Source organism: Bufo gargarizans, chromosome 5, assembly GCF_014858855.1.
Source record: "Bufo gargarizans isolate SCDJY-AF-19 chromosome 5, ASM1485885v1, whole genome shotgun sequence".
NCBI classification, from domain to species: domain Eukaryota; kingdom Metazoa; phylum Chordata; class Amphibia; order Anura; family Bufonidae; genus Bufo; species Bufo gargarizans.
Genome location: NC_058084.1, coordinates 479,588,033 through 479,604,483, shown reverse-complemented (window position 1 = coordinate 479,604,483; position 16,451 = coordinate 479,588,033). Strand labels below are relative to the sequence as shown.

The 16,451-nt window shown below is 42.3% G+C and overlaps 1 protein-coding gene across 2 annotated transcripts in view; it reads right to left on the bottom strand.

Moving 5' to 3' along the window:
* LOC122938614 (corticotropin-releasing factor receptor 2) overlaps window positions 1–16,451 on the bottom strand; it is a 314,421-nt gene that overhangs the window by 106,928 nt on the left and 191,042 nt on the right. Inside the window, exons 1-2 of one of the 2 annotated variants that reach the window (XM_044294258.1) lie at window positions 3,383–3,518; window positions 3,153–3,272 (exon numbers count right to left, since the gene is read on the bottom strand). In XM_044294258.1, coding sequence (XP_044150193.1) covers window positions 3,153–3,272; window positions 3,383–3,494 — 232 coding nt within the window. In that variant the 5' untranslated portion in view covers window positions 3,495–3,518. Of the gene's footprint in view, window positions 1–3,152; window positions 3,273–3,382; window positions 3,519–16,451 lie in introns of those variants that run through there. The other variant, XM_044294257.1, reaches the window with a different exon arrangement.

Here is a 16,451-nt window from a genome sequence, read left to right as displayed (position 1 = left end):
GGATTCCAGCCCAACAGAAATATTCCACCTGGAATTCTGTAAGCATCTCCTCCAGGTCCATCGGAGCACCACTAACAGTGCCTGTCGAGGGGAGCTGGGCAGATTCCCTCTACACTTTACAATCCAGAAGAGGGCGCTATTATTCTGGGGCCATCTACATGGTAGTAGTGAAGGCTCCCATTACCATAAAGCCTTGCTACACCAAGGGATCCCAGGCAAGGCAAAGCCCCAAAATCAACCTACTGAAGCCCAGCCCGACCAGATAATCACCCCACACCACCTCACGAAAGCCAGGACCAGGAACACAGTAAACAAGAGACAAGAGGAATACGTCAGTGAATGGAGGAAGGAGGTGAGAGCATCCCAGAAGCTGACGGTGTACCAGAGCATGCAGAAAGACTACAAACTGGCCCCATATCTGGAGAAACCAGGGAACCCCAAAGACCGTAAAATCCTAAGCCGCTACAGACTGAGCGCCCCCCAGTCTGGCCATAGAATCCTGACGGCATCAACAGAGCTACGTGCCTAGAGAAAGCAGACTGTGCCCGCAGTGCCACCTGGAGGCGGTGGAGGATGAGGCCCACTTCCTGATATACTGTCCCAAATACTCAGCAGTGAGGGACATCCACTTTAGGAGACTGTCTGATCTCTGCCCAGACTTCAGCTCCATGGAGGAGGAAGAGAAGCTGCCCATCCTGCGGGGAGAGGAAGAAAACACTGTGGACATAACAGCACAATATATCAGTGCCTGCCACAGACTGAGAGGCGCTTGATATGCCATGGACTCCGATACCCTGACCCGTGGTGTGTCCGCACCCCCCTTCCCCGTCATGATACGCCACGGACTCCTATACACCAACCCCGGGTGTGTCCCCATTTCTTAACCCCCTATTTCCCACATGCTTTGGCAATACTAATGTATAATTTTAGACCTGCCAATAAAGCTCTATTGATTGATAGATATTAGATAGATAGATAGATATGAGATATATAGATAGACCCACCTGAGAATAATCCTAGTAAGAGGACTGAAATGTTGCAGTTTGTGGTGAATAAACTACTCTTGGTAGCGCTGCCGTATTTTTTTTTTTCAAATTTTTATAGTTTGTGGATGTCGGTCATATCCTAGACTGCTGGCAGACTGATATCTTAGAGAGCTTTTGCTAGTGCTGCTCCAATTTTGATTTTAGATATGAGATAGACAGATAGGTAGGTAGATAGATAGATAATAGATAGACAGACAGACCTAGACTCTGATACCTTGGGCATCAAGGGGCACAGACATAAGACTGCAGGCAAGTGCCCATGTTGCCAGTGTTTACGATGCCACTGCTTTTTAGGCGTCCTACAGACCGGTCAGTAGATAGCAGTAGATTGGTGAGTAGATAGCAGTAGATTAGTCAGTAGATAGCAGTAGATCAGTCAGTAGATAGCAGTAGATAGCAGTAGATCGGTCAGTAGATCGGTCAGTAGATAGCAGTAGATCGGTCAGTAGATTGCAGTAGATTAGTCAGTAGATAACAGTAGATCGGTCAGTAGATAGCAGTAGATCGGTCAGTAGATAGCAGTAGATCGGTCAGTAGATAGCAGTAGATCGGTCAGTAGATAGCAGTAGATCGGTCAGTAGATAGCAGTAGATCGGTCAGTAGATAGCAGTAGATTGGTCAGTAGATAGCAGTAGATTTGTCAGTAGATAGCAGTAGATTGGTCAGTAGATCGGTCAGTAGATCGGTCAGTAGATAGCAGTAGATTGGTCAGTAGATAGCAGTAGATTGGTCAGTAGATAGCAGTAGATTGGTCAGTAGATAGCAGTAGATTTGTCAGTAGATCGGTCAGTAGATAGCAGTAGATCGGTCAGTAGATATCAGTAGATTTGTCAGTAGATAGCAGTAGATTTGTCAGTAGATAGCAGTAGATTTGTCAGTAGATAGCAGTAGATCGGTCAGTAGATCGGTCAGTAGATAGCAGTAGATCGGTCAGTAGATCGGTCAGTAGATAGCAGTAGATTGGTCAGTAGATAGCAGTAGATTGGTCAGTAGATAGCAGTAGATTGGTCAGTAGATAGCAGTAGATTGGTCAGTAGATAGCAGTAGATTGGTCAGTAGATAGCAGTAGATTGGTCAGTAGATAGCAGTAGATCGGTCAGTAGATAGCAGTAGATCGGTCAGTAGATCGGTCAGTAGATAGCAGTAGATCGGTCAGTAGATAGCAGTAGATTGGTCAGTAGATAGCAGTAGATTGGTCAGTAGATAGCAGTAGATCGGTCAGTAGATCGGTCAGTAGATAGCAGTAGATTGGTCAGTAGATAGCAGTAGATTGGTCAGTAGATAGCAGTAGATCGGTCAGTAGATAGCAGTAGATCGGTCAGTAGATCGGTCAGTAGATAGCAGTAGATCGGTCAGTAGATAGCAGTAGATTGGTCAGTAGATAGCAGTAGATTGGTCAGTAGATAGCAGTAGATTGGTCAGTAGATAGCAGTAGATCGGTCAGTAGATAGCAGTAGATTGGTCAGTAGATAGCAGTAGATTGGTCAGTAGATAGCAGTAGATCGGTCAGTAGATCGGTCAGTAGATAGCAGTAGATCGGTCAGTAGATAGCAGTAGATCGGTCAGTAGATAGCAGTAGATCGGTCAGTAGATAGCAGTAGATTGGTCAGTAGATAGCAGTAGATAGCAGTAGATCGGTCAGTAGATAGCAGTAGATCGGTCAGTAGATAGCAGTAGATCGGTCAGTAGATAGCAGTAGATAGCAGTAGATCGGTCAGTAGATAGCAGTAGATCGGTCAGTAGATAGCAGTAGATAGCAGTAGATTGGTCAGTAGATAGCAGTAGATAGCAGTAGATCGGTCAGTAGATAGCAGTAGATCGGTCAGTAGATAGCAGTAGATCGGTCAGTAGATAGCAGTAGATTGGTCAGTAGATAGCAGTAGATCGGTCAGTAGATAGCAGTAGATCGGTCAGTAGATAGCAGTAGATTGAGGGGTCTGTGAACCCCTACTGATGACGAGGAGGAGGCTGCAGTCACTATTGTCCCCCAGACCTTTGGCTTTGGCGCTGGTCGGAGTCTGGTCGGGGCGATGCTGGTAACAATGTTTCCTTTCACGTCAGTGTAATTACATTGTATTTTCACAACCTGTAAACTTTGCTACTTACTTGTCGTGTTGTACTTTATCCCATTGAAAAAATCCGGGCAAGGTCTCTCCACCAACTCGCCGGCTACACTTCTCGGCCAACAGGTGCCGATCTGATCGATGGTGGCGCTGCAGTGAGGACCTGAAGATTGAAAAAAAGAATTTATATGAAAAAAATAAAAAGGAGAAATCTTCAGGAAATGCAGAGACGTCATAAAGAGAGATCCCTGGAGCCCCGCAGCTGCCTCCTACCATCAAACAGGAAAGTGTGGTTGCTGGTGAGAAAACTGTCCTGAAACGCGTCCAGTAAGCTGCAGTTGGCATCAAATTCGTCTATAATGATCTCGAATATGGTGCTATCCATCCTGGAGGTGGCAGCTGCGGTGGGATGTGGAGGATACAGTAGTGAGACTGGGGGCTCTCATGTGCTCCCTGTGTATAAGACTCAGCAGAGCAGCCAATCACAGAGGAGGGAGATGCTGCTCAGCTCTGCTATGTCTGCAGGAGGGATGCTACACAGCTCCACGCAGGGAGAAGGCAGACTTCACAGGGTTAACCTCTTACTGCCTGCAAGTGCAGAGCGCAGAAATCCCCAGCCGTGTATACACCGCCCGCATACAGCAGATACATGAGAGATATCAGACTGCCCGCACTCTTACCCCTCCTGTCTTACTTCTATCTATTACCGTTTGTTTTTTTCCCTCGCTCACCCATTGTCTCTCCCCTTTACTACTCTTTTCTTTATCTTTCACTCTTATTCTTGCCGATCTCGCTTTTATTTACCACTCTTTCTTATCTCTCTCTAGCTTACCTCACCACCTCTCTCTCTCTCCACCTTACTTCTCTCTCTTCTCTTACCGCTCTCTTTTTTACCTCAGCCTCTCCCTTGCCTCCCCATCTCATGCCCTTTCTCTGTCTAATCCTATTTCTTCCTGACACCTCTCTCTCGCTCTCTCTCTTGTGCTCTCTCTCTCTCTTGTACTCTCTCGCTCTCTCTCTCTTGTTCTCTCTCTCCCGCTCTCTCTCTTGTGCTCTCTCTCACTCTCTCTCTTGTGCTCGCTCTCTCTCTCTTGTGCTCTCTCACTTGTGCTCTCTCTCGCTCTCTCTTGTGCTCTCTCTCTCTTGTGCTCTCTCTCGCTCTCTCTCGCTCTCTCTCTTGTGCTCTCTCTCTCTCTCTTGTGCTCTCTCTCTCGCTCTCTCACTTGTGCTCTCTCTCTCTCTCTCTCGCTCTCTCTCTTGTGCTCTCTCTCTTGTGCTCTCTCTCTCGCTCTCTCTCTTGTGCTCTCTCTCTCTAGCTCTCTCTCTTGCTCTCTCTCTCTCGCTCTCTCTCTCTTTTGTGCTCTCTCTCTCTCTCTTGTGCTCTCTCTTGTGCCCTCTCTCTTGCTCTCTCTCTCGCTTTCTCTCTCGCTCTTTCTCTCGCTTTCTCTCTCTCGCTCTTGTTCTCTCTTTTGTGCTCTCTCTCTCTTGTGCTCTCTCTCTCGCTCTCTCTTGTGCTCTCTCTCGCTCTCTCTCTTGTGCTCTCTCTCTTGTGCTCTCTCGCTCTCTCTCTCTTGGCTCTCTACTCTTGTGCTCTCTCGCTCTCTCTCTCTTGTTCTCTCGCTCTCTCTTGTGCTCTCTCTCGCTCTCTCTCTCTCTTGTGCTCTCTCTCTCGCGCTCTCTCTTGTGCTCTCTCTCTCGCGCTCTCTCTTGTTCTCTCGCTCTCTCTTGTGCTCTCTCTCTCTCTCTTGCTCTCTCTCTTGTGCTCTCTCTCTCTCTCTTGTGCTCTCTCTCTCTCACTCTCTCTCTAGTGCTCTCTCTCTCTCTTGTGCTCTCTCTTGTGCTCTCTCTGTCGCTCTCTCTCTTGTGCTCTCTCTCTCGCTCTCTCTTGTGCTCTCTCTTGTGCTCTCTCTCTCGTTCTCTCGCTCTCTCTTGTGCTCTCTCTCGCTCTCTCTCTCTTGTGCTCTCGCTCTCGCTCTCTTGCTCTCTCTCTTGTGCTCTCTCTCTCGCTCTCTCTTGTGCTCTCTCTCTCTCTTGTGCTCTCTCTTGGGCTCTCTCTCACTCTCTCTTGTGCTCTCTCTCTCTCACTCTCTCTTGTGCTCTCTCTCGCTCTCTCTCTCTTGTGCTCTCTCTTGTGCTCTCTCTCTCTCGTGCTCTCTCTCGCTCTCTCTCTTGCTCTCTCTCTTGTGCTCTCTCTCTCTCACTCTCTCTCGTGCTCTCTCGCTCTCTCTTGTGCTCTCTCTCTCTCGCTCTCTCTTGCTCTCTCTCTTGTGCTCTCTCTCTCGCTCTCTCTCTCTCTCATTCTCTCTCTCTTGTGCTCTCTCTCTCGCTCTCTCTTGTGCTCTCTCTCTCGCTCTCTCTTGTGCTCTCTCTCTCTCTCGTGCTCTCTCTCTCATTTTCTCTCTTGTGCTCTCTCTCGCTCTCTCTCTTGTGCTCTCTCTCTCGCTCTCTCTCTTGTGCTCTCTCTCTCTCACTCTCTCTCTTGTGCTCTCTCTCTCTTGTGCTCTCTCTCTCTCGCTCTCTCTCATTCTCTCTCTCTTGTGCTCTCTCTCTCGCTTTCTCTTGTGCTCTCTCTCGCTCTCTCTTGCTCTCTCTTGTGCTCTCTCTCTCTTGCTCTCTCTTGTGCTCTCTCTCTCTCTTGTGCTCTCTCTCTCTTGTGCTCTCTCTCGCTCTCTCCCTTGCACTCTCTCTTGTGCTCTCTCTCGCTCTCTATCTCTTGCTCTCTCTTTCTCTTGTGCTCTCTTGCTCTCTCTCTCGCTCTCTCGCTCTCTATCTCTTGCTCTCTCTCGCTCTCTCCCTTGCGCTCTCTCTTGTGCTCTCTCTCGCTCTCTATCTCTTGCTCTCTCTCTCTCTTGCTCTCTCTCTCTCTCTCTCTCTCTTGCTCGCTCTCTCTCTCTCTTGCTCTCTCTCTCTCTTGCTCTCTCTCTCTCGCTCTCTATCTCTTGCTCTCTCTCGCTCTCTCCCTTGCGCTCTCTCTTGTGCTCTCTCTCGCTCTCTATCTCTTGCTCTCTCTCTCGCTCTCTATCTCTTGCTCTCTCTCTCTCTCTCTCTTGCTCTCTCTCGCTCTCTCTCTCTCTCTCGCTCTCTATCTCTTGCTCTCTCTCGCTCTCTCCCTTGCGCTCTCTCTTGTGCTCTCTCTCGCTCTCTATCTCTTGCGCTCTCTCTCTCTCTCTCTCTTGCTCTCTCTCTCTCTCTCGCTCTCTCTCTCTTGCTCTCTCTCTCTCTCGCTCTCTATCTCTTTCTCTCTCTCTCTTGCTCTCTCTCTCTCTTGCTCTCTCTCTCTCTCGCTCTCTATCTCTTGCTCTCTCTCGCTCTCTCTCGCTCTCTCCCTTGCGCTCTCTCTTGTGCTCTCTCTCGCTCTCTATCTCTTGCTCTCTCTATCTCTCGCTCTCTCTTGTGCTCTCTCTATCTCTTGCTCTCTCTCGCTCTCTCCCTTGCGCTCTCTCTTGTGCTCTCTCTCGCTCTCTATCTCTTGCTCTCTCTCTTTCTCTTGTGCTCTCTTGCTCTCTCTCTCTCGCTCTCTTGTGCTCTCTCTCTCTCACTCTCTCTCTCGCTCTCTCCCTTGCGCTCTCTCTTGTGCTCTCTCTCGCTCTCTATCTCTCTCTCTCTCTCTCTCGCTCTCTCTCTCTCTCGCTCTCTCTCTATCAGCCCCTCCAACCTCCTGCCCCTCCGCCCATTTTTATGGTGAGACTCTTTCTCTACAATAATCAGTAACGATTTCTTGTTACTTTTTATAACATCCCGGCAAATAGCGATGAAATAAAATGGTAGAAAATCACTGAATGGAAGGATTTGAAAGAGATTTAGCAGCGAGACGGAGCCCAAACCTGACTGGGCTGATGCGATACCTGCGTCTGCACCTCGAGGGGCCTGCGGAAGGGCGCGGGGAACACGCAGAGGACCCGCCCCGGAATTTGTGCATTTCCACACCAAAAGCCATATGTGTTACGTGCAGTTTTCGGTGCGGATATGATGCGGTTCCGCCGCAGATCTCCGCCTTCCATTGAAAAGGTGTGATACCGCGTCCCATCTTGACACTTATCTAAAAGTCGCAAATTATGGCCCAGAAATGGCGAGCGAGTAAAAAGTCTGTCCCTCAGTGGTTTTTCTTTAAAGCCACTTTACTGGGATTTTTATAAAGAATGGAACAATAGAACAATGGACCCGCGTCGTCTCCGAAATATATTTCCATCCCGTTCCCATCCTAACTGCTAAACGGAACCGGTCATCAGAAAACGGCAGAATCATTCAATCAAGTTTTTATGTCAGAGGTTTTTTTTTTTATTTATGGTGATTTATTTTTTTTATTCCATTATATCTATCTCCTATCTATCTATCTATCTATCTATTTATCTATCTATTTATCTATTATTTATCTATCTATTATCTATCTATCTATTTTTATCTATATTTTTTAACCCTAAAATACTGCAGTTTTCACACTGCCCAATAGGCCTTATAATATGCCCTATTCTTTAGAATTTAGAGATATTGCTTTACGGCAGGCACATGAGCCATAGACACAATAGAGTGGAGGGGACCTCACTGACTTCTATGGCGGAGTGTTGTGTGTGTACAGGTCATTGTGCAGGGAGAGAGAGAGATTAGATAAGCTGTGCCCATCACCTCCTGTGAATCGTGGATTTTGTGTTATCTATACAAAGGTGATATCCATCATTGTAATCCTGTCTGTGATGATAATGAGATGACTGCTGAGAAGTGATCTCTACAGAAAAAGAAGTCTTAACATATTATTAGCCTTAGTGGCCAATTGCAGGATGTGAGAATTTTTAAAAATATAAATAGCGACATGGAAAATGGATAGAAATCACCAATTATTCCAAAATAGGTTTAACATATAAACTTGATTTACACATTTACATTGGTTTATCTATCCTGTAATCCTCTATTAAAGGGATTCTTGGGGCTCTCCTATATTGATGACCTATCCTCAGGATTGACTCCGATCGACTGTATGAAGGGAAGGCGCACGCGGTGTCCACGTGCCACGTGCTGCTGCTATGTCTATGGAGAGCAGGAAGAGAGACGGGAGAACCCCTTTAACAATACATAGTTATGTCCACTAGGCGGCTCCGTTTTACAAATCTCAGATGCTATAAACAATGTATCACTATCTGCACCTTAAAGGGGTTGTCATATCTGGACACATAGCATCTCGTTTAGCATATGCCATAGACAGATAGTTATAGGTCCCACCTCTGGGCCCGACTTCATAACTAGAAAGGGGCCCGACCATGAATGGAGAGAAAGCTGCACATTTGGGGTTCTCTCCATTCACTGCTATTGGACTTTTGTGAATAGAAGATCATTGGCTAAGCTATTTTAGACAGCCCCATAGTGGGTGACGGGGTGGCCATGCTCGCCCAAGGTGTTCTTCATGCATTGTAGGGCCCCATTCTTGACACAGGAGTGGACCCAAGAGCTGGGACCCGAACCTACGAGTAACTTATCACATATTCTATCCTATCTGATCCCCACCACCCTCTTCAGACAATACAGAACACTAAATAGTTAAAATGTTCATGTAGTAAACAGGAAGAGAAGGCGGATCAGCGCAGTGTGCAGCCAAGAACGCGAAGGAGCGGCGAGAGATCACAGATAGAAAGAATCGCAGGGATTAGAAGTTTATACCCAGACACAATAAACTGACCCCGAGCTCCAAATCCCCCCTATAGGCATAAAGTCACATTGTACATTTTTGGCTGCCTGAAGCCACCACTAGGTGGAGCTCCCTGCAGACAGAGCTATACAGGCCCCCAGGGGGTCAATTAAAACTCCTTTCAGCTCCCTCTAGTGGCCCCCCTGATCTGGGATCCTTTCTAACACATTCTACCCAGAAAAAGTAAAAAATAAAATAAAAAATGAGAGTAGAATGGAAATGTGTAATATATGTAATGTGTCTGTCCATGCTTCTATTTATCCATTTTATATCTCATATCTATCTATGTATATATCTGTCTATTTATCAATCTATTAATCCATTATCCATCTATCTATCCAAAATATCTAAGGAAAACACAAAATAGAATGAAGAAACATGTAATATATGTTATATGGAACTTTCTATTTATCTGTCTACCTATGCAATATCTATCTATCTATCTATCTATCTATCTATCTATCTATCTATCTCATATCTATCTATCTATCTCATATCTATCTCTCTATCTATCTATTATCTATCTATCTCCTATCTATCTATCTATCTATCTATTATCTATCTATTATCTATCTATCTATCTATCTATTATCTATCTATTATCTATCTATCTATCTATTATCTATCTATTATCTATCTATCTATCTATCTATCTATCTATCTATCTATCTATCTATCATTATCTATCTCATATTTATCTATCTTTCTATCCATCTATCTATCTCATATCTATCTATCTATCTATCTATCTATCTCCTATCTATCTATCTATTATCTATCTATCTATTATTTATCTATCTTTACATATATATTTGCTAGAAGTAATTCGGGAAGTGTTCATGGACTGAGGTCGGGCGACTCCCTCTTTCCTTTCTTTCCGCATTGTTTTATGATCTAAGCCTCTAGATATAAGAATATTGATGATTGTTTTAGGAAATATGAGAGAGAAGCAACTCTGACCTCTATTATTTATCCAGATCTCAGACAGACGACGGATTTCATTAACTATTGCCCACTAACTCCCCACTCTCTTCCCACACATCTGCAAATATACAAGGACGACTCACAGCGGGTGTGGGGGGACATTACATCTACTGTATACTGCAGATTCCATCACAGCACAGGGAGAAAAACCGCAGAGCTAAGAACAGGAGGCAGTAAGAAGACGTCAACAATCGATTTCGGAAAGACATCAGAAGAGGTTATTATATTATATGTAAACCCCAACAACCAATACAAGACCCTGACAACAGCCACAAGTATCCCAACAACAGTGCAAAAGGAGAACACATAGAGAAGTTATATTCTTATACATATGAGCAGTATTATAGTAGTTATATTCTTGTACATAGGAGCAGTATTATAGTAGTTATATTCTTGTACATAGGAGGCAGTATTATAGTAGTTATATTCTTGTACATAGGAGCAGTATTATAGCAGTTATATTCTTGTACATAGGAGGCAGTTTTATAGTAGTTATATTCTTGTACATAGGAGCAGTATTATAGTAGTTATATTCTTGTACATAGGAGCAGTATTATAGTAGTTATATTCTTGTACATAGGAGCAGTATTATAGTAGTTATATTCTTGTACATAGGAGGCAGTATTATAGTAGTTATATTCTTGTACATAGGAGCAGTATTATAGTAGTTATATTCTTGTACATAGGAGGCAGTATTATAGTAGTTATATTCTTGTACATAGGAGCAGTATTATAGTAGTTATATTCTGTACATAGGAGCAGTATATAGTAGTTATATTCTTGTACATAGAAAGGCGTATTATAGTAGTTATATTCTTGTACATAGGAGCAGTATTATAGTATTATATTCTTGTACATAGGAAGCAGTATTATAGTGTTATATTCTTGTACATAGGAGCAGTATTATAGTAGTTATATTCTTGTACATAGGAGCAGTATTATAGTAGTTATATTCTGTACATAGGAGCAGTATTATAGTAGTTATATTCTTGTACATAGGAGGCAGTATTATAGTAGTTATATTCTTGTACATAGAAGCAGTATTATATTAGTTATATTCTTGTACATAGGAGCAGTATTATAGTAGTTATATTCTTGTACATAGGAGGCAGTATTATTGTAGTTATATTCTTGTACATAGGAGCAGTATTATAGTAGTTATATTCTTGTACATAGGAGGCAGTATTATAGTAGTTATATTCTTGTACATAGGAGCAGTACTATAGTAGTTATATTCTTGTACATAGGAGCAGTACTATAGTAGTTATATTCTGGTACATAGGAGCAGTATTATAGTAGTTATATTCTGGTACATAGGAGGCAGTATTATAGTAGTTATATTCTTGTACATAGGAGGCAGTATTATAGTAGTTATATTCTTGTACATAGGAGGCAGTATTATAGTAGTTATATTCTTGTACATAGGAGGCAGTATTATAGTAGTTATATTCTTGTACATAGGAGGCAGTATTATAGTAGTTATATTCTTGTACATAGGAGGCAGTATTATAGTAGTTATATTCTTGTACATAGGAGGCAGTATTATAGTAGTTATATTCTTGTACATAGGAGGCAGTATTATAGTAGTTATATTCTTGTACATAGGAGGCAGTATTCTAGTAGTTATATTCTTGTACATAGGAGCAGTATTATAGTAGTTATATTCTTGTACATAGGAGCAGTATTATAGTAGTTATATTCTTGTACATAGGAGGCAGTATTATAGTAGTTATATTCTTGTACATAGGAGCAGTATTATAGTAGTTATATTCTTGTACATAGGAGCAGTATTATAGTAGTTATATTCTTGTACATAGGAGCAGTATTATAGTAGTTATATTCTTGTACATAGGAGCAGTATTATAGTAGTTATATTCTTGTACATAGGAGCAGTATTATAGTAGTTATATTCTTGTACATAGGAGGCAGTATTATAGTAGTTATATTCTTGTACATAGGAGCAGTATTATAGTAGTTATATTCTTGTACATAGGAGGCAGTATTATAGTAGTTATATTCTTGTACATAGGAGGCAGTATTATAGTAGTTATATTCTTGTACATAGGAGGCAGTATTATAGTAGTTATATTCTTGTACATAGGAGGCAGTATTATAGTAGTTATATTCTTGTACATAGGAGGCAGTATTATAGTAGTTATATTCTTGTACATAGGAGGCAGTATTATAGTAGTTATATTCTTGTACATAGGAGCAGTATTATAGTAGTGATATTCTTATACATAGGAGGCAGTATTATAGTAGTTATATTCTTGTCATAGGAGCAGTATTATAGTAGTTATATTCTGTACATAGGAGGCAGTATTATAGTAGTTATATTCCTTGTACATAGAGAGCAGTATTATAGTAGTTTATTCTTGTACATAGGAGCAGTATTATAGTAGTTATATTCTTGTACATAGGAGCAGTATTACATAGTTATGTTCTTGTACATAGGAGCAGTATTATAGTAGTTATATTCTTGTACATAGGAGCAGTATTATAGTAGTTATAATTCTTGTACAATCGGAGCAGTATTATAGTAGTTATATTCTTGTACATAGGAGCAGTATTATAGTAGTTATATTCTTGTACATAGGAGCAGTATTATAGTAGTTATATTCTTGTACATAGGAGCAGTATTATAGTAGTTATATTCTTGTACATAGGAGCAGTATTATAGTAGTTATATTCTTGTACATAGGAGCAGTATTATAGTAGTTATTCTTGTACATAGGAGCAGTATTATAGTAGTTATATTCTTGTACATAGGAGCAGTATATAGTAGTTATATTCTTGTACATAGAGAGCAGTATTATAGTAGTTAGATTCTTGTACATAGGAGCAGTATTATAGTAGTTATATTCTTGTTAAACATAGGAGCAGTATTATAGTAGTTATATTCGTGTACATAGGAGCAGTATTATAGTAGTTATATTCTTGTACATAGGAGCATATTATAGTAGTTATATTCTTGTACAAGGAGCAGTATTATAGTAGTTATATCTTGTACATAGGAGCAGTATTATAGTAGTTATATTCTGTACATAGGAGCAGTATTATAGTAGTTATATTCTTGTACATAGGAGCAGATTATAGTAGTTATATTCTTGTACATAGGAGCAGTATTATAGTAGTTATATTCTTGTACATAGGAGCAGTATTATAGTAGTTATATTCTTGTACATAGAGAGCAGTATTATAGTAGTTATATTCTTGTACATAGGAGGCAGTATTACAGTAGTTATGTTCTTGTACATAGGAGCAGTATTATAGTAGTTATATTCTTGTACATAGGAGCAGTATTATAGTAGTTATATTCTTGTACATAGGAGCAGTATTATAGTAGTTATATTCTTGTACAAAGAAGCAGTATTATATCAGTTATAGTCTTGTACATAGGAGGCAGTTTTATAGTAGTTATATTCTTGTACATAGGAGCAGTATTATAGTAGTTATATTCTGGTACATAGGAGCAGTATTATAGTAGTTATATTCTTGTACATAGGAGCAGTATTATAGTAGTTATATTCTTGTACATAGGAGCAGTATTATAGTAGTTATATTCTTGTGCATAGGAGGCAGTATTATAGCAGTTATATTCTTGTACATAGGAGGCAGTTTTATAGTAGTTATATTCTTGTACATAGGAGGAGTATTATAGTAGTTACACTACTATAGTTGGGCATTTAAGCAGAAGTACCAATGGCAATTTCCTCATCTCAAACAAGTTATTGAAACAAAAGCCGACTTCAGTGCTGGGTATACCCCCACAAAAATGTCAGTATCTCAGGAACTTGTCTTCTGGCCTTGAGCATCAATTCCAGCTGGACAACGACGTCTCCTCCTGTTCACAAGTTGACTTATTGTCTGCTGAGGCATGGCACCCCACTCTTCTTGAAGGGCGGCCCTCAGGTCATTGAGATTCTGGGGTACAGAGTTTTGAGCCTCTATGCGGCGACTCAGCTGATCCAATAGGATTCAGGTCTGGAGAAAGTGCAGACCACTCCATCTGAGGTCCCCCAGTCTCCAACAGCTGTTCCCTAATGATGTGACCTCGATGAGCCGGCGCATTGTCCTCCATAAAGATGAAATTAGGCCTGTGTTTTTCATGCAGAGGCACAATGACTGGATTAATGATGTTCTTCAGGTAGTATGGGCTTGTCACTGGACCATTCACACAGTGTAGGGCAGTTCTGTATGGACTAGACACACCTTCCCACACTGTAACACCACCACCTAATGCATAACACTCTCCTTGAGGTCTCCAACATTGTTGGCGGCCATCATTTCTCCTCAGTCTGAATCGACTTTTATCAGTGAACAGCACTGAGGCCACCTGGTCCCTCGTCCAGCGTAGATGCTCTCTGGCCCATGCAAGGCGATGACGCCTGTGCCCGGTGGTGTAGTCAGATATCCTTGCAGGTCATCTAGCACGCAGACCACATTGATGTAAACAGTTTCGAATGGTCTCACGAAACACTTGGATGCCTCTCACCTCCATTAAATGTGCCTGGAGTTGTGTTGCTTCATCATCCGGTTATGCAGGGCATTGTTCACAATGAGGCGGTCATCAACGTGGGCTGTGGCCAAAGGACGTCCACTTCTATGCCTTTGCAGTTTCCGGAAGACAAGCAGACTAAGGACACGGATTACTGGAACCACGTCCTGTGGTTTGATGAGACCAAGATAAACTTATTTGGTTCAGATGGTGTCAAGCGTGTGTGGCGGCAACCAGGTGAGGAGCACAAAGACAAGTGTGTCCTGCCTACAGTCAAGCATGGTGGTGGGAGTGTCATGGTTTGGGGCTGCATGCCGGCTGCTGGCTGTGGGGGGCTACATGTCATTGAGGGAACCATGAATGCCACCATGTCCTGTGACATACTGAAGCAGAGCATGATCCCCTCCCTTCAGAAACTGGGACGCAGAGCAGTATCCAACATGATAATGACGCCAAACACCTCCAAGACGACCACTGCCTTGTAAAGAAACTGAGGGTAAAGGTGCTGGACTGGCCAAGCATGTCTCCAGACCTAAACCTGAGCATCCATGGGGTCTCCTCAAACGGAAGGTGGAGGAGCACAAGGTCTATAACATCCACCGGCTTCATGATGTCATCATGGAGGATGGAAGAGGATTCCAGTGGAACCTGTGAAGCTCCAGTGAACTTCATGCCCAAGAGAGTTAAGGCAGTGCTGGAAAATAATGGCCACACAAAATATTGACACTTTGGGCAAAATTTGGCCATTTGCACTTAGGTGTGTCCTCACTTGTTGCCAGCGGTTTAGACATTAATGGCTGTGAGTTGAGTAATTTTGAGGACACGCCCAATTTATATTTTTATACAAGCTGTACACTGATTACTGTACATTGTATCAAAGTGTCCGATTCTTAGTGTTGTCCTAGAAAAGATATAATAAATATTTACAAAAATGTGTCTCACTTCTGTAAGATACTGTAGTAGGTATTTTTTGTACATTACAAGCAGCTTTACTTTATTACTGTTTTTGGTATTGTTTGCTGTACCCGTGATCATTTCTAAACTGTCCTGTGTTTAGCAGCATATCCTGATTTTTGAATGCTTTTCATTCAGGCCTCTATAGTGGATTTATGGAAGGCATGCTATGTCTGGGTTCAGGTTTTGCAGCCACTTTAATCTCTCTGGTGTTTACTACATATTGTTCCTGGATTATGCAGCCAGTGCTATCAGTGTAATGGTTTTACAGCTTCTGTCAGGAGCACAGGGAGTGAAATAACAAAGGATGCATAGTGATATATCTTCACTACTTGCCGTTTCCATTTGCTAAACATTGCAGTGAATATCGCTGGCAGGAAGCCTGAAACTTGCAGTCAAACTGAGTTAACACTGCACCAATTAGGCAGTTCGTTTTTATCATGCCACTAGGCTCCATCAAATCCCATAATAAATTAATCTTTTTTTATTGAACGTATTGGGAAAGGGGTGCCCTTTTTCACTCCAGCTCTTAAAGGCTATGTACACCTTTGAGGGATTTATTTATTTATTGCATTGTACTTATTTTGAGGTAAATATAATTTTTGCAATTGGGCTTCATTAAAAATATGGAGCCCTTTCTTCTGTAGAGAGCTGAGATCCTCTATTAGCAGTCTCTGGAATCTCTCTCTCTTTTCCGTAAGTTGGGGAGCTGACAGGCTCTTTATCTCTGCTCTTTGACATTATGTCACGGACGTTCCCGCTACAGGTGAGACTGGCAACACGTGGTTTGATCTGACATGTTTTCCGTTTGGATCAAATGACGTCTGTGTTGTTTCTGGTGCTTGCCACATCTTCTTTCCCCAGGTGTGGCCATTAGGCTCATTTAACCTCCCTTATTTATAGTTGCTTCTCCCACAATGCTATGCAGTTTATAGCTTCTGTTTGGATCTTTGGATAGATTGTGGTTGGATCTCGGCTGGGTTCCTGATGCTTACATTGCTCTTTTGAAGTTAAGTCTTTCCTTTCCCTTTTGTATTTTGTTTGTGTTCTGTGTGTTGCATTTCCCTACTGTTTGTATTAGGCATATAGGAGACTCCTGTTCGTCCTACCTTTTGGAGAAACAGGTAGTCTCTTCCCTGCCATTAGTACGAGGGTCCTATAGGGCTAGATAGGACTCTAGGTATTCCTGCGTATGAACTCGCCTACCTTTGGGCTCTGTTCATACTGGT